The 18,246-nt window shown below is 43.6% G+C and overlaps 1 protein-coding gene across 5 annotated transcripts in view; it reads left to right on the top strand.

The window, feature by feature from the left end:
• Positions 1-18,246, top strand: part of LOC122810968 (myotubularin-related protein 9-like) — a 557,891-nt gene that overhangs the window by 365,631 nt on the left and 174,014 nt on the right. For all 5 annotated transcript variants that reach the window (XM_044082497.1, XM_044082502.1, XM_044082503.1 and 2 more), the window contains one exon: positions 2,712-2,853. In XM_044082497.1, coding sequence (XP_043938432.1) covers positions 2,712-2,853 — 142 coding nt within the window. The remainder of the gene's footprint in view (positions 1-2,711; positions 2,854-18,246) is intronic.

Here is an 18,246-nt window from a genome sequence, read left to right on the forward strand (position 1 = left end):
TCAAAGCATTTGTCACAAAACCCCACTCAGGCATTGTTGACAAATTCATGATATTAAATATAAATCCCATGTCACCCCACTGGATAGCCAGATGGCTCACAGATAAGACCCTAGAAGTTAGGATAGGGGAGTCTACCTACACAAATTGGCCAGTTACTAGTAGAGTCCGTCAAGGCTCAGTGCTGGGGTCTCTCCTTTTTGGTATATATTTCTTGGAAGTCAAGGCCAAAGTCAAGAGCCTCTGGCCAAACAAGCTTGCAGATGATTGCAACTAGGTCCAGTCATAGAATCCCCAAAAGACACAAATACCCTCCAGGAAGGCTTAATACAAATAAATAACTGGTACCAGATCCACAGACTAAAAGTAAATGCAAAGAAATGCATAATAATAATAATAATAATAATAATAATAATAATAATAATAATAATAATGTACTTTGGGAAGATGGATACCCTTGGCAACTACCAAGGGTAGACCCAGTGGTCAGGGATTTGAAAATACATGTAGACAGTAACCTGTGCAACGTATAAGCAAGGGTATGCCATCTAGGTCCAAGGATGTCATTGTTCCATTGTACTCGGCCCTTATCAGGCCAGTCACTGAGTACAGTGCCCTCTTAGATATGTACCTGACCAGGAATATGCAACAACGGAAGTGTCCACAGAGGTTCCTCACAAAAAGAATACAGTGCATAAACAGCACATACAATGCAGGCCGCCTCAAAGCATTTTGTCTGTACTAGCTATCCCACAGGCTGCTGAGAGGCAATCTATGCCTGACCTACAAATTATTCTCTGATCCAGCTGTGATGGACCTGTTGCACATACGCAAAACAAACTGCATTAGAATTACCCAATCTAGAGACCTAAAAATTGCCTGCCACATAAATAGGACATGCTAGAAGAACCAGTATGTATCTCAGAGATTACACCTTCTCTGGAACAAGCTTTCCATCCATGTCAAGCAGAGTTCTTCCCTAACCCAAATCAAAAGTAACTTGAACCAGTGGATGGGGAGACGGAAATTTACCCCTGGTGTGGCACCTATGTCTTTGTTAGACACAGGTAGCCTGTAGGAGCAGATAGCACAGAGTAATAAGTCTATAAGCTGTTCATGAGCTGCTTCTTGTAGTCCAGGGTTTGGTGCCATCAGCCTCCATTTTCCTAGTCTGTGACTGAGCAAATCACTTTACTGAACAGTGCCCTGGGCATTTGGGGAATTGGGCTAGGCTCCTCAAGGGTCTAGTGGATTGCATGCTAAGTAAATTCCTATAAATTGATGGCATAGAGAAATGACGTCTGGAAGATGGAATGTCACTTCAGTGTAGGAGAATGAGACAAAGATTGTGCAGGAAGGTGAAAACTACCATCTAGATAAATGCTCATAGGTGATTACTAGGCTAACGACCTCAAGGAGGCTGTTTTAATCCTAGCCATGCTTCCTAAATGTAGGTTCCCAGGAGCAGTTACCAAACAATGTGTACGTTGAATGGCAGACCATGGTACTCACCACCCATACACATGGAAGATAAGGAGGTATTCTTCATCATCAAAGAAGAAGGCAAATCTATTAACATTCCATTTGTTGGAAGGAGTAATAATTAGGGGGGGTCCTCTAGTTATATATTTATCCTTCCCGCTGTCTGGACTTTGACATAGATATGTACAAAGTTTGTTTCTTTTTGTGGGAACATTGTCCATTATGGTGGAGCATTTGCTATGTGTAAAGCTTTCCTCACGATTCAGTACTACAAAAGTGTATTTTACTTGTTGTTATGTTGTGTAGAATGCTTGACAAGTGTGAAATTTACATTGTGCATTTGCTTGGACTCACAGTTAAACCTGGTACCTTCAATTTGTGCATCTCCCTGTCTCTCTCACTAGATTATATCTAGATATATAGAGATATACACACACCCTGTCATGCACGCAGAGTCTTTACTATGTAATACCTTGAACCTCTTGTGATGGAGGCCCATGGGATATATACAAATCACCCCTTAGGACATACTAGTACTTCAACGTTTCTGAACGTCCATCAGTTTTTACTTTTTTCAGCTTTGACTGGTGCATTTAGGCGAATAAAGCCAAACTCCCCACTAACTGTACAGGCAGACAAGCAGAGGCCTGCCCCACTGCCTCTGCTGATGCTGGTGTCTTTCTCCTTTTCATACGTGCCCTAAGAATGAGAATCAGAGAACAGACTATGAGCCTGATAAGGACTCTGTGATCCCCTCTTTCAGTGTGTCCCCATAAATGACCACATATTTAGTGAAACCTTTGTAGTTCTGTACAATCTGGCCTGTGGGAGCAGAGTTACCATAGAAGTGCCTTTAAGGTGTAACCCTACTTCTGTGGAGGAAGTGAGATGCATCTACAGATATCCCACCGATATTATGTATGTATTAATTTATTATTTACCATGTATTAATCAGTTCATAGGTTCATAGATTATTACTAGGCTAACTGCCCTTGTGAGCCATTTTAAGCCTAGTCAATTACCCCATGTGAGAATCAAACCCTGCACCTTGTGTCTGTAAGGTAAACACCTTAACCATTATGCCATATTACTTGTCCTCACTGCACACACGTATTCAGGCTATTTAATGTGCTGACTGCAGATTTCCCATGAGCAGTTTGTTTTGTCTGCTGTTAATACATTACCTTATTAAATCTGATTTCATCTCCTGTCCTATCTTTTGATTTCATAGAGAAGAAGCAAGTGTACTTGTGCACGGCTCAGAGGGGACTGATACCACCCTGCAAGTCACTTCGCTGGCGCAGGTAATTCTGGATCCAGACTGCAGAACTTTAATGGGATTCCAATCCTTGATTGAACGAGAGTGGCTTCAGGTAGATATATATATTTCATATGTTTATGTCACCTTATTTATTCATATTGAATAGAAAAGGATCTCTCTGAAACTATTCATATTAATGAAAAAAGAAAACAAAGCAGTTCTGCAATGTTCTGAAAGTAGTGGAATGCCACAGGACTGATACTAGGGTGGGTAATGTTTAGCATACTTGCATCAAATACTACACCAGCAATAGGGAACAAGTTCCTAATTCACATTGATGACACCAAGGCTGACATCACAGTGATCTTAGATGGAGGGACAAGTTTTAAGCAAATTCTTGTGCAGCTAACAACTTAAGTCAATATGTGACAGCTGGTATTTAATGCAGAAAAGTGCAAGGATATGTATTAGTTATTGCAACACAAAGGCAGAACACATGCTAGGAGGCATGCCAATAGAAAGGAGAGACTAAGAAAAGTATCTTCTGGAATATAGCCATTCCTAGACCGAACCATACACCACGGGGTAAAGGCCAGTGACAAAGAATAGTACCATTCTGGGATATGGGAAACTGAGTCTGTTGTACAGGGCAGATATAAAGTCACACCTGGATTTATCTTTCCAGTTTATTGATTAAACAGTTGGCATGTGTGTGTGTGTCTTTCGGCTTTTTCCCGGTTAGTAGGGGCAGCCCGGAACGGGAACTCCGGTCCGTGATTGGCAGTTTGTTTAGCTGCTGGCTGGGCCTACGACCACAACCAACAACGAGCGGCGCCATCACGCATTCGCCGCACACAGTACGTACACACTTTAACTCGAACGGGCAACGGCGTGAGGCGACTGTGCAAGCCAAGAACAAAAAGAGAAAGAGTTTAGGTGTACCCTGGCCTACTTCCATGGGAAGGGTACAGAATCATCAGCAGCTTCTGCAGTAGGAACAGTTCTGGGCGGTATAAATTATGTCATGGATACTACCTGTTGTAAAACATGATATTTAAACTATTAGTACAAAACAATACAATGGACTGAGAGCCAGTGATGGTCAAGATACATGCTCTGGACATCCAAATTGATCCATTCACACCTTCATTCATAATGAAATGGGCACATCCCTGGTCTTACTATTATTAAGTGTACCTTCTCAAAAAATGAGTCAGTATTTTCAGTAGTCTGAAAGTTTGACATTCTCTGTCTTCATGCATATGGAATATCCCTTCTTTTGTTTGCTTCCCCTCCCCATAGCGGACAATCAGCTGCCACCAGCTCTGCCCTTAATACACCAGGTCTACCAGGCACAAGTTAGAATCAAAGTGGGATCAACCTTACCCACATCCAGGACCACTAAGGAGATTCAGGACTTTGGTTATGCATCACATTGCTTCCTGGGAGTGTAACCTAACCCCCTATCACCCTGCAGCAGCCTTGCAATCTCTGCAGTTGCTGCCTTCAGCAGGTGCATGCATCCCCTTATACCCTGCAGCAACCTTGCAAGTTATGTAGTTGCTACATTCAGCAGGTGCATGCATCCATCCATCCCCCTACCACCCTGCAGCAGACTTACAAGCTGAACACTTGCTGCCTTCATTCAGCACATGCATCCCCCTTCCACTTTGAAGCAGCCTTACAAGCTCCACAGTTGCTGCCTTCAGCAGGTACATACATGCACGCATGCTTCCAGCCATGCACAACCTCCTGACCCAGCTGTATACCACTTACAGCATGAAGCCCTCTGCACTTAAAACTGCTACTACAATGAGCATTGTCTACCTCTCCATCTCCTCTCACCAGAATGGGCAAGCTGGAGATTGCCACTTATTCCCATCTTTGCCCCCTGTCTGGTCCCTCCAGTGCCTGTCCCTGTACTGAAAAAAAGGTCATCTGGGGTGCTGTTAAGGGATTTATTTCTCTGCACCGTCAGTCATGATGGTCAAGGAAAATCATCCTTTTTCTTCCTACTTTTAGAACTGGATTGGTGGAAGCTGTGACTGAATTTTCTTCATGTATGTGTTTCAGAGATCTGATAGCGGGAATCCACCAAAATGGGTTACTGTGGGTAAGGTCCCGCCCACCTTCTTCAGGTTGTCTTTTTTTGTCTTGCTTATTAGCATATTTTGGGCCACATGAACCTTCCACTGGAATCATGCAGCAGGTTGAAACAGCACATCCAGCCCCTTTGCAACTCACTTCTTTTCTGCTGCTCCCACAACTTGGTTCTCATTTCAAATAGTCTTTGTAAAAAAGTTTCCATCTTCAAGTCCTAAGAAATGCAGACCATGAAAGTGTTTATGTAGCTGCCAGAGTATAAGCAAAGATCCCTACTGACATCTTTATTGCTTTGAAGTGAAGTATAAAGTCATGCAGTGCCACTAGTTCCAGTGTTTGAATCTAGCTGCATGAAAACAAAGGCATGATAGTCAGAGGCCAAGCTATGCAGTGAAAGCCTCTTTAAGCAGCCAGCATATATCCTTACACAAGCTCTTTAGTCCAGCAGAGGCCCTGGAAAATGAAGCCTCTTCCTATGTATTCACCTGATAGATAGGATGGACGATTGTTTGTTTTCCTCTACCAGACAAGAACTAAGTTGCCCCATCTATCTGTCTCACTTACCAGGTGCCAGTCCTCTCTGTTAGATTATTAATTGGCATAGCTTTCAGCTCTCCATCATCTTGGGATCATTGTAAAACTGGATAAGACTGCTACTGCTTTTACAGTGACGTTCTACGTGGTCCACTGTAACCTTAACTGTGCTGATATTTTGGGTAAGGAAGTGGATTCATTGGCTAATGTGGCTAAAACTCTCCTCCTTCAAGGATGAACTAAGGCAGGCTATTCTAGATTCCCTCATTTAGACAGAATCCGCCTTTGACTGGTATCCCATAACATGATGCATGACCTGCAAAGGGGGAACCAGATGTTGTCCATGGTAAGTATCCCCTCTAAGTCCCTGTTTCCCCTTCTTCCATGCCTAATCAGTTTTCCAGAAACACAAGCATAGAATAATGAGGACTTTCAATAATCAGGTCATGGCTACCCTGCTGTACTGGTTTAGTAACCAAAAAGACCTACTCCACCAGTTATAGTCTGGACTGCAGCTAAGAAGTCTCCTTGAAGGAAGTTCTGAAAGTTTCTCTCTCCATAAATAGTCATTATTAAGGACTGCTGAGAGCATGACATGGTCATATAAAGTCCCATCTTAAAACTCACAGGTGTTCTCCAAAAAGAGCTCAGTTCAAGAACCATCTGTTCGGGGAACAATGTCTGAAGAACCCTTTGGATAGACCTAGACTCTTCTTCTCAGGGAACCCATAGAAGCTGTCCATCTTCCAGAGACAGGCATGAGATTCCACTCTTTTCTCCACTTATTAATTCTGAAAGGGAGGTGTTTTCCATCCTTTCTTGGACCTTAACAGCTTCAACAACATAGTTGGTGCATCAAATTCTGAATGGTGACTCTGCAGGGATGTAATGGCCCTGTTGTTATGCATATCTGGAGGGGTGTTTCTGGTCTGGACAATAGTGCTGCCTTCTAATACTTAACTTTCTGTGATCTACACAAGAGGTTTGATTCTAAATGGCCACCACTTTCAGTACAAACTGCTGCCATGTGGGCCATTATCTGCACAGATGGCTTTTACCAAGGTGTTCATCACAGCAGCAGAGTCTTTACAGGAGAGGCAGCTAGATGTGCTGTTTAACCTGGATGTCTGACTTCTGGTGGTCCCTTCAGGGAACCCCCTGCTAGTGTTCTTGGGTTAGGTGCTCCTATTATTCTAGTTCTGCAGTCTCCATCTACTGGAAAACATTCTCTTTGATCTCCACACATGTTGAGCACTTTAGATTGCTAGTTGTTTCTTTCCATGGAGAGAGACCTGGAGGTCATCTTTTTGACACCCTGGGTAAGGAACCAACTGAGGGCCAAATCTCAGCTGCTCCAGTGTCTTTTGGGATCTTCACCTAAAGGCAGTCCTAGTTCTTACAGTGACATTTACATGCAAGAAGATGAAGGTGGCACAGTGGAATGTGTCGTGTCAGAGTCATGTCATCACAGATCTCTTTTGTATCAGATCTATGTCCCAGGTCTTTGGAATGGTGCATGGTTTCTACAAATTTCATTGTGGGCCTTCCTTTCTTGTAGCCATATACTGCAATGGAATGCTTAAATTTTTGATTGGAAAAGCTACCTTAGCTCCCCTGTGCTTTAGATAAAGTGGCTGTCCAAGAGAGGAGAAGAGAATCCACATCAGTGAGACAGAGATACTGGAGCTGTGGGATGTCTTTCTCTCCCTAAAAGTACTGGAGGGAGAGCTAAAATCAGTGGCCCTCCTGTTCTGGTCATACAACTAGCCTGTGGTGTGACGTGTAGAAAAAGCACAAAACTTACAACTCCAAGAGCATACAGATAGTGTAGGTTTGCAAATAGTCATAGATGGTGACACCACACTTAAGATTCTTGAAGAAGTCAGTACTCTGATGACATTCCTGGGACAGAGCTTCAGCCCTCTCCTAGAACTCATGAATTGGGAAACTTGTTTGGCCAGTGCATTCCAGGTATAAGACATCCTAGAGCATGACCTGCTCCCCACTCAGGAGACTTCAGTCCTTCCTCATTTCTGGGAGGTGTAACAGGATGACATATATTATTTCTAATCTTGCAGAGAATATTTTGGTATGCCTTTCTTCCATCCCTCTGATCATATGTTTCTTCTAAAAACTTCCAATATGAAAGACCAAAACTTAACCTTCATGTCCCTTGGTGCTGATAAGGATGTGGTTTCAGCCTTTCAGGTGTGTGACAGTGCAAACCAAGAAAGTCCCCTTAGTGGGGTAGTGACTGACACCAGCTCATAGCATGGTTCCAGGTTTAGATCTGCTGAATCATCAGCTCTTCCATTTAGACATCTGGAATGATTAAATTTACTAGGATGCTTTCCACTTGACAGATATTTTGCCAAGAGGAAAAGGTTCTCTGAACAGAAAGATATTCAAATGTCCCAAAACTGGTAAATCTGTAAGAGACACTTACATACCTATGACATTTTGAAGACATTGGTCTCAATCTTTCCATGGGCAGCATACACATCTGTTGCACTTCTGCCCATCATGACCTTGTGCAGACCGGACTGAGGTGCAGTATAGGCCATTTAATTAGTTCCTTTAAGGGCATCTGCATTTGCACCAAACCTTTGAAGACCTCTTTTCCTCCTTGGGACTTGAAGATTTTCTGCTTGCTTGAACCGAGCTAAACTGAGGTGGGCTACCAGAAACAAATCTGAGCTGAGATACCAGATGACTAGAGGTCATACCTCTCAACTGTACAAATTTTCACAGAATGTCCAAATTTTTGTCTCATATTTTTGGTTAGTTTTTTTTTTTTATAAAATTGTAGTTTTCTGGCAAAGTAGTGGCAAATCATTAAAGACTGAAGTTAGAAAATAAATAGACATTTGATTTCAGACTTCATACCCTTCAGAAAATTCATGCAAATGCAAAACCTATTATTCTATTAACTTTCTAAGTTTGTAAGAATTTAAAAATTGCCCCTATTTTTGGGCCTTTGTACCACTTTTATTTATGGCTTTGTGTAGATTTCCTGCTCTAAGAGGTTGAGAGGTATGCTAGAGGCTTCTGAGCTTTCCAAAAACCATAAGTTGCCTATTTGTTTTACTTGATTATATTATTTACTGCACTTTTATTATGTTATGCTTAGTTAATACTTTATTTTAATACTGTAAACTAAACTGCACTGTTTGCATTGCATTTGTCTGCCTTACTGTGCCTGTTAAATCATATTTTGTTGCAAAGTTTGTTTTTTGCTATTTTCACTGTCTGCAGTGATTGTTGCTACTTTTCACTGTTTGAAAAAGCATCTGTTCTGTTTGCCAGTGGCTCTCTAAGGAATGTAAACACCTGATGAAGCAAAGGGACCTAGCCTGGAAAACCTGGAAACTAAACAAAAACAAACAAAACCATGTCAACTTCAAAACACTGCATAATAAAGTGACAAAATTAATCAACAAAGATAAGAAATCATCCTATTCCCAGCTTCAACTCCAGCAAAAAAAAAAAAAAACAAAAAAAAAGTTTGGGGCTCCATATCTACTCTACTTAACCCTGAGAAAAATAGAGATCACATCCCATCACCTGATACCCCTCCATTACAAATAGCCAAAAACTTTAACAACACTTCATAAAATCAATAGCAGACTCATTAACACCCCTAACACTGGACCCCCCATCTTCAACCTATTCAGGCACCAATCTTATACCATCTACCCCTTAATCTTATCATTAATAACCCCCCTACTCAACAAAATATCATACAAACCCTTTTCTCATTTCAGCCCATACCCACAAACACCATAAAGAAACTGCTGCAAAAACTAAAACCCTGTTCCACCTCAGCTGAGAATCTTCCACCGCACTACCTCAGACTGGTTGACAACTCAATCGCATACCCAATCAGTATCATTATAAACAGTTCTTTATCGAAATCAGAAGTATCAGCCACATGGAAATAATCTCACATCACCCCCATCCACAAAAGGGGCACCTCTACTGAACTAACCAATTTCCATCCTATGTCCATCTTGATACCTCATATCCAAAATTCTCAAGAGAGGTATCCATCAGCAGCTAATGCAATACCTATTCAATACCTATTGCAAAACAATCTTTTAACCCATGCCCAACATGGCTTCTGACCCAGCCACAGCACATCTACAGCCCTATTATCCTTTACAGAAACCGTGAACAAGGCCAGAGATGCAGGATGCTATACAGCCTCAGTATTCCTTAACCTCTCTAAGGCCTTTGACACGGTCTCTCACCCCCTACTACTGAACACACTGTCTGACTTAGGCTTCTCACATAACACAATAAAATGGTTTTAGAGCTACCTCGGGAATCATAAACAAGCAATGAGAGCTACCTCGAGGATCATAAACAAGCAGTGAAATGGTACAACGAACTCTCACCCTTTCTCCACAGCCCTACTGGAGTTCCTCAAGGCTGCATCCTCAGACCCCCACTCTTCAACATTTTCACTAACAACCTTCACGCTTCCTCCCACCCTGGAATGCTCATTCAATGTAATACACTGATGATTCCACCATAATCTGTACAGCTCAATCACTACCAAAACTGCTTTCGAAAAGTTCATAGGTTCATAGGTTCATAGGTTCATACTAGGCTATCTGCCCGAGGGCATTTATAAGCCTAGCCCATTGTTTTGTGGCTTACGCCACCCCTTTAGTATGGGGAACTATACCCATTATTTTGCTGTGCCTCTGTCGAGCAGTGACACTGAGGTAATTCCTGGGGTATATCTGCGATCTCCCATCCATTGGTCAAGATTTCTCTTGAACAAGGCCAGCGAGGTGCTCTGCCTCACATGTACCGGGATTTTGTTCCACAGCATAGGGAGTCTTTGGGTGATGAATCTATCCCTCCAGCACGTCCTATTAATAGCCGTGTCGAGGTTTAAGTCTCCCGCCCTTGTGGCTCTGATGGATCTAGATTTTTGAGGTGAAGCATATTCATCAAATCTGGGTTTGACATGGCCTTGTATGTTAGGCAAAGGTCACCTCTGAGCAAGCGTGCGACTGAATAGAGCTGGAGTTCTTTCAGTCGGGCAGCATAGGACAGATTTTGAGACCCTTTATCCTTTTGGTGTGAAACTTTTGGGGCCTCACCAGATGCTGTAAGTGTCGGGTCAGATAAATCCGAATGTGGCATTGTACTCAATCATTGGTCTGATGTGTGATGAGTAAAGGAGACTATGACCTCCCTTGATCTAGATGAGAATCCCTTCATGATAAGGTGGGCAATGTAGAAGGACTTCCTAACTACTTTAGCTACATGGGTGTCGAATGACAGACTACTATCAACCTGGGTCCCCAGGTCCCTGATAACTTCTTCTGTGCTCAGTGGATTGCCACCTATTTGGTAGCTAGGGGTAACCTTGTTTTTCCCGAAGGGTATGACTATGCATTTTTTGGCATTTAACTTTAGGCCGTGGCTCTGGCACCAGTTATCCGTTTCTGTGAGACCCTTCTGAAGGATATCTGTGTCAGATGTGTTTTCTACTATGGCGCCCAGTTTGCAGTCATCTGCAAACTTTGTCAGCCATAACCCTCATGTGTTTGCTTGTACTTCGGAAAAGTAGATGCCAAACAAGAGTGGGCCCAGGACTGAGCCCTGTGGGACACCACTTGTGACAGGCTTTGAGTCTGACATGGCGCCAGCAACTCTGACCCTGTGGGTTCTGTCACTCAGCCAGTTTGCAACCCATCTTGTGATGTATGGGTTAACATTTAAGCTGATGAGTTTTTCAATGATACCCGAGTGGGGTATTGTATCAAGGCCTTAGCCAGATCGAGGTAGGCTGTATGGACTGCCTTTCCCTCATCAATGGCTTTGGTGACTGTTTCAAAAAGTCAACCAAGTTTAAAAGGCATGATCTGCCTTTGACAAAGCCAAACTGGGTTGGATCCAAAGTCTGCAAATTCCCTATGTCTTTATTTATGAGGTCCATTATGATCCTCTCCATGGCTTTGCAGATAAGGCTTGTCAAGCTAATGGGCGGTAATTTCCAGGGTCTGTGGAGGCACCGCCTTTGTGAAGTGGGACCACAGTTGCAGTGCGCCACTCCTGGGTGCGTATCCAGAGGTAAGACTTTGATTAAACAGCTGTCCTAGCTGTGGGTTTAATTCCTCATTGAGTTCGTGGAGCACACAGCCGGGGACACCATCGGGTCCCATGGATGCTGTGTTTTTGCTTTGGAGAGAGCAGTTCTCACTTGGGCGCTGGAGATGTTTGGGGGCTGCACTCATTTGGTATAGATATCTCTCCTTTTGGGGAGGGGAGAAGTTTGCACTGAACCTGTCAGCCAGTATGTTGGCAATGTCTGTAGGATCAGTAATCTTCACATCATTTTGAACTAGTTCTGAGCATATCTGGGAGTTTCCTCCTAGGTTTCTAACATAGCTAAAGAAGGCCTTATGATTGTCTTTTGAGTCTTTAGCTATTTTTCTCTCGAAATTTGCTTTGGATGATTTTATGAGAGCTCTTAGTTTTTACTTATAGTGATCAAGGGTGTCTTACCTTTTAAGGATTTTGCTCTATCTTGTAGTAGCTTCCTCCTTTTGTTGTAGAGTTTGTTTATGGCTGGGGTCCACCAGACTGGACGCTTGCCTTTGGTACAAAGAGTCTTTGTTTTGCTTGGGATTGCCTTATCCATGCAGTCCTGCAGGTGCTGGTAGAAGGCGTTTGTAAGTGATTCAGCGGCTTGAGTAATGTTTTCCGCCTCGGGGCCTGAAAGGAGACCACACTAGTCTTTAGAAGTGTGAAGTCGGCTTTTGAGAAGTTCTTTACTGTGGTCTTTTTATTTCAGGTGGGGGTGGGATGAGGACCTCCAGCGAGATTAGTTTGTGATCTGATCTCACCAGTGAGGGGTATACTTCGGTGTTGAACATTGTGCTCCCATGTTCGTGATGATGAGATCAAGTATGTTATCTCCTCTTGTGGGATGGTGACTAGTTGTTCCATGGCATTTGAGTTTATGAATTCCAGGAACTTTTGGGCTAGGGTGTTTGGGCTTGAGTAGTGTTCCCAGTCTATATTAGGGTAATTGAAGTCACCTAGTATGATGGTGTTTGGTGATACATTTATCCCCTCTAGTGTTTTCAGGAAGGCCATGTGAGTTTCCTGAGTTTGTGAGGGTGGCCTGTAACATGCTACAATTTGCAGAGCAGTCTTGCCTATGGTTAATTGCACCTGGATGGTCTCCGATGCATCGTGCGTTGCCACCAGTCTTGAGGTGTGGGTGTCCTTGATGAATATGGATACCCCTCCTTTCTTGGTATTGTCCGGATTTTGGGGCGGAACATGATATGAGGTAAAACCTGATAGCGCTGGGGTGCTCTCAGGAGCCTTGAACCAGGTTTCTGTCACAGCACAGACATCGATGTTCTCCATACTGAGAAGGGCCTCGAGTCGTGCATTTTGAGATTTAGACTTCTGGCATTGAGCAGCATTACCCTTAGTTTTTTTTCCTTTTTGTGTTCTAGGGTGGTAGGTTTAGAATTTGAGCCTTGCCTAAAAAGGCACTATGGGGTGGCAAGAGCCTTTGCCAATATCCGGAATCCCAGGGTGACAGGTGCAAGCCGTCCCTTGAGCAGCGTGGCTTGTCCAGCATGTCATCCCAGGCAGACAGATACTGGATCCCCTTTGAATGACACCAGTGTTTAAGCCAATTGTTAAAGCTGATCATCTTATCTCTGTATTGTGGCATCATTCTTGGTGAAGGTAGGATACTGCTCAAGGTCAGGGTCATACCTGCCTGGGCTACATAATCAGAGAGCTCCTCAATGTCTCTTTTCATGTAGTCCAAGGAGGTACGTCTCAGGTCGTTTACACCAGCGTGGACAATGACTGAGTCATATTTGTACCTGCTGTTGAGAGACCTGAGTGCTTGCGTTATGTGGTGGATTCTAGCCCGACAGGCAGCTTACTGTGACCTTCTCCTTACTCAGTCTGGTGAGTGGGACATCAGTGTGTCTGACTATGGAGTCACCAATGACTAGTGTGTCTGGCATTGTGTTTGGCCTTAAGGGCTGTGACTGTTTGACACTCTGACTGTGAGGTCTATGTGTTGCGGGTGTTGTGTTCTGAGGTGGTGGTTGTTTGGGTGTCTGCTTTGGTGGCCTCTGCTGTTTTGGTAGATTTTTGATCAGAGCCTCCGAGTATGTCTTTGTGTGTTTATGTGTATGATTTGAGGTTGTAATGGTACTATGTGAGACTGGGTCTATAGTGTGTGTGGTAACCTTCTCCTCCTGACTGGTCTTGCCAGTCCTATGTTGAGAGAGCTCAGCCTCCAGTTTGGCCGTATAGTTGCATCTCGCATGTATTTGTATTTTGTGGGAGGAGGAAAGGGTTGTCTGTGTACATGAGGCAATTGAAACATTGCCTCAATATTCCCAGGTTCACCAGCTGAGCAGGAGAGGACACTAGCAACTGATCCCTCGACATGCTAGAAGGGTAGACGAAAAACTTTAAAAAGATTCCGGGGACGTGGGTGACCGAGAAATGGGGGGTTGCCTTTTTGGGGTAAAATCTATGACAAGAGTGCCATATCAAGGTAATAAGTACTGTAGGAGCAAGTGCTAGGTTTAATAGATAGAGAATAGTCTACTTGGAGTCAAGTAGAGATGATCTTTTTAGTTATAGGATACGCTGATTTGATCAGTAGTATAGTTCGAGGAAGGTAGTTTTAAGGGAAAATTTGAAGAGTGGACTTTAGGTAGCCCGAATAGTTTAAACCTGCTTAACCGGCACTGCCCTAGTGTGCAACAGTGGCAGCTCGCTAAATCACTCTAAATCAGCTAACGCGTGTTTAGCGTTTTATACCAGGGGAGGGAAAAGCAAGAAACAGGCCCACAAGGACCAACAAACTGCTAATTAGTGACTGAAAACTCACAAAACTGGACAAAGGCAGCTCAATGCTTCCCACTCCCACTGGTAAGCAAGGTAGCTTCCCTTCCCGCAAATAAGGCAAGGAAACAGTACACAGGAACTACAACCAAAGCCCAGGAATCAGCAACTCTGAAACTGGACTAAACTAGTAAAGCAGGAAAAACAAGAGATATTTTTTTTTTTTTTTCTTTTTTTTCACAAAACAGGCAGAAACAGGTACAGCAAACACTTATAAATGTTATGAATCAGCTACTACAGCTTACACAGAAGAATTTGCTACAAATACAGTCAAATAGTAACAAACAAGGATTCCAAGTGCAATATTAAGTTAAATGCAGTAAAAACAGCTTCAATGTAACAGAAAGGCAGGTGAAATACAGTTGCTAGGTATTCAGATGTGGAAAGGAACAAAAAATATACTTAGTATCAAGAAAAGTCGCTTATTCAGCTCTCTGCAGCCTGGATTACTCTGCTGGCCCACGTGGAATCTGTGCTGAGTAGGTACAAGCTGAAAGTTTTATACCAGGGGGCTGGAAAAAGCTAGAAACTGGCCCAAAACGACCAATAAACTACTAGTTACTGGCTGAAACCTCACAAAACTGGACAAAAGGCAGCTCAATGCTTCCCACTCCCACTGGTAAGCAAGGTAGCTTCCTCCCCCAAATAAGGCAAGGAAACAGTACACAGGAACTACAACCAAAGTCCAGGAATCAGCAACTCTGAAACTGGACTAAACTAGTAAAGCAGGAAAAACAAGAGATATTTTTTCTTTTTTTTCTTTTTTTTCACAAAACAGGCAGAAACAGGTACAGCAAACACTTATAAATGCTATGAATCAGCTACTACAGCTTACACAGAAGAATTTGCTACAAATACAGTCAAATAGTAACAAACAAGGATTCCAAGTGCAATATTAAGTTAAATGCAGTAAAACAGCTTCAATGTAACAGAAAGGCAGGCGAAATACAGTTGCTAGGTATTCAGATGTGGAAAGCAACAAAAATATACTTAGTATCAAGAAAAGTCACTTATTCAGCTCTCTGCAGCCTGGATTACTCTGCTGGCCCACGTGGAGTCTGTGCTGAGTAGGTACAAGCTGAAAGTTTTATACCAGGGGGCTGGAAAAAGCTAGAAACTGGCCCAAAATGACCAATAAACTACTAGTTACTGGCTGAAACCTCACAAAACTGGACAAAAGGCAGCTCAATGCTTCCCACTCCCACTGGTAAGCAAGGTAGCTTCCCTTCCCCCAAATAAGGCAAGGAAACAGTACACAGGAACTACAACCAAAGCCCAGGAATCAGCAACTCTGAAACTGGACTAAACTAGTAAAGCAGGAAAAACAAGAGATATTTGTTTACTGCAGTCGGATCCTGGCTAAAAAATGCCCATCATCTCACCCTGGAAGATGCTGACATTTGTGCAGTCACTGAAACCTGGTTCAAAGCAGTGAAGAGCACCCCAGCCTTGCCAGATTACTCATCCTACCAAACTTTCAGACCCCAAATGGAGGGCTACAGAGCCAAAGGAGGTAGAGTTTCAATATTTATCAAAGACACACACACCTCCAGGCTGGTCAAACAGCATGACACACAGAAGACACTCCACGTGCAGTTAACTGTTGACAAAACACCCATTCAAATCATAGCTAGCTACAGACCCCCAACCAATACACAGGACACCCACTCCACATATCTGGACTTACTTGAATCCATCAAGATTCAACCCTCTACCCTGATCCCGGGCAACTTTAACTACCTAGCCATAGCATGGAAAACCTCTTCTAGCCCAAACATGAACACCCAGAGATTCCTCAACTTCGTCAATGCCAATGCACTGGATCAGCAGGTTGACAACCCATGAGAGGTGAAAATGTCCTGGACCTGATACTAACCAACATGAGTTGCCACTGTAGCACCCCTACAGTGTCATCCTCCTTGGTAAGATCCAACCATAAAGTGATCACTTTCAAAGTCACCATCTCTCCTGAACCCCCCCCCCCTTACCAGGGTCAAAAAGACAGCAGGTATAAGCAGCTTCACAGCCACCATCTCTTCAGTTGGAACAAGCACTAATGTCCAAGCCTACACCAAAAAACTATAAGAGCACCTATATAGCTTCATGGACTCAGCAATACCTGACAGAACCAAATTCTCTTCCTCAAGGAAGAGTAAATCTGTCTGGTGGACAGCAGCAATAAACAAACTCTATAATAAAAGAAAAAAATTGCTGTCCAGGACCAAGAAGGAGCAGTTGCCAAGCTGGAAGCAATTTCTCCTTTGTCTGAACAAGCAAATAAGATCACTGGTGAAGTCCTCTAAGGCTAACTTTGAGTCCAAATTGGCCACATCCACCAAGGAGAATCACAAGGCCTTCTTCATATATGTCTGCAGTCTCAAAGGCAACACCCACATCTGCTCTGAACTGATGGCCAAGAACACCACATACACAAACTCAGAGATAGCCAACCTGGTGGCAGACAGGTTCAGTGAAAACTTCACCCCCCCATCCCCCCATCAGTAAACCATAGCATTCCCAGCACCTGCTCCCCTCCCCTCATCACCAGGGAGCAGGTCTTTAGTGTTCTCTCAAAGGCAAAAATACGGCCTCCATAGGACTCAACAACATCCCTGGCTGTATCCTACATGAACTCAGGCAAGAGCTCTCAGCAGCATTAGGCACCCTAGTCAACCAAAGCCTGAGCAGCAGTTTCGTCCCAGCCAAATGGAGGACTGCCACTGTTATCCCTCTACAGAAAAGGTGGAGCATCCACTGACCTAGGCAATTATAGGCCCATCAGCCTAACTAGCCTAATCTGCAAGGCCATGGACTGCATTATCATGGACCTTAGAAACAAGGACATTGGCAACCTCCAAACGCTTGATCCCATACAGTTTGGTTTTGTCAGAAGGAGGTCATGCCTGTTAAACTTGGTCGACTTCTTCGAAACAGTTACCAAAGCCATGGACAAGGGGAACATGGTGCACACCACTTTACCTTGACCTAGCCAAAGTCTTCAACACTATTCTCCACTCCAGCATAATAGATACACTCTCCGCGCTAGGCATCAACCCATATGTTAACAGATGGGTAGGTAACTGACTCACTGATAGAACTCAGTCAGTCAAAATAGGGGAAGCCACCTCTAGTAGCAGACCCATAACAGGTGACATACCCCCAAGGATCAGTTTTGGGGCCTCTACTGTTTGGGATATACTTTTCTAAGGTGCAAGCCAAAACCAGTGATCTGTGGCTGACCAGATGACTGCAAGCTGAGTCATCATCTTCTTTCAGCTGTTCCCATTAGGGGTCGCCACAGCGGATCATCTGTTTCCATTTCTTCCTGTCCTCTGCATCATGCTCTTTCACACCAACCGCCTGCATATCCTCTTCCACCACATCCATAAACCTGATCTTAGGCCTTTCTCTTTTCCTCTTACCTGGTAGCTCCATCCTTAGCATCCTTTTCCCAATATATCCAGCATCCCTCCTCAGCATATGTCCAAACCAACGCAATCTTGTCTCTCTTGCTTTGTCTCCAAACTGTCCAACCTGAGCTGACCCTCTAATGTACTGATTCCTAATCCTGTCCATCCTAGTCACACCCAGTGCAAATCTTAACATCTTTAACTCTGCCACATCCAGCTCTGACTCTTGTCTTTCTGTCAATGCCACCGTCTCCAACCCATATAACATAGCTGGTCTCATTACCCTCTTGTAGACCTTCCCTTTCACTCTTACTGGTACTCGTCTGTCACAAATCACTCCTGACACTCTTCTCCACCCATTCCACCCTGCCTGTACTCACTTCTTCACCTCTCTTCCACACTCACCATTACTCTGAAATGTTGATCCCAGGTACTTAAACTCATCCACCTTTACCAGCTCTACTCCCTGCATCCTCACCATTCCTCTACCCTCCCTCTCATTTACACACATATATTCTGTTTTAGCCCTGCTGACCTTCATTCCT

Source organism: Protopterus annectens, chromosome 1.part1 (assembly GCF_019279795.1).
Source record: "Protopterus annectens isolate FY-2018-M chromosome 1.part1, PAN1.0, whole genome shotgun sequence".
Taxonomy (NCBI): Eukaryota; Metazoa; Chordata; order Ceratodontiformes; family Protopteridae; genus Protopterus; species Protopterus annectens.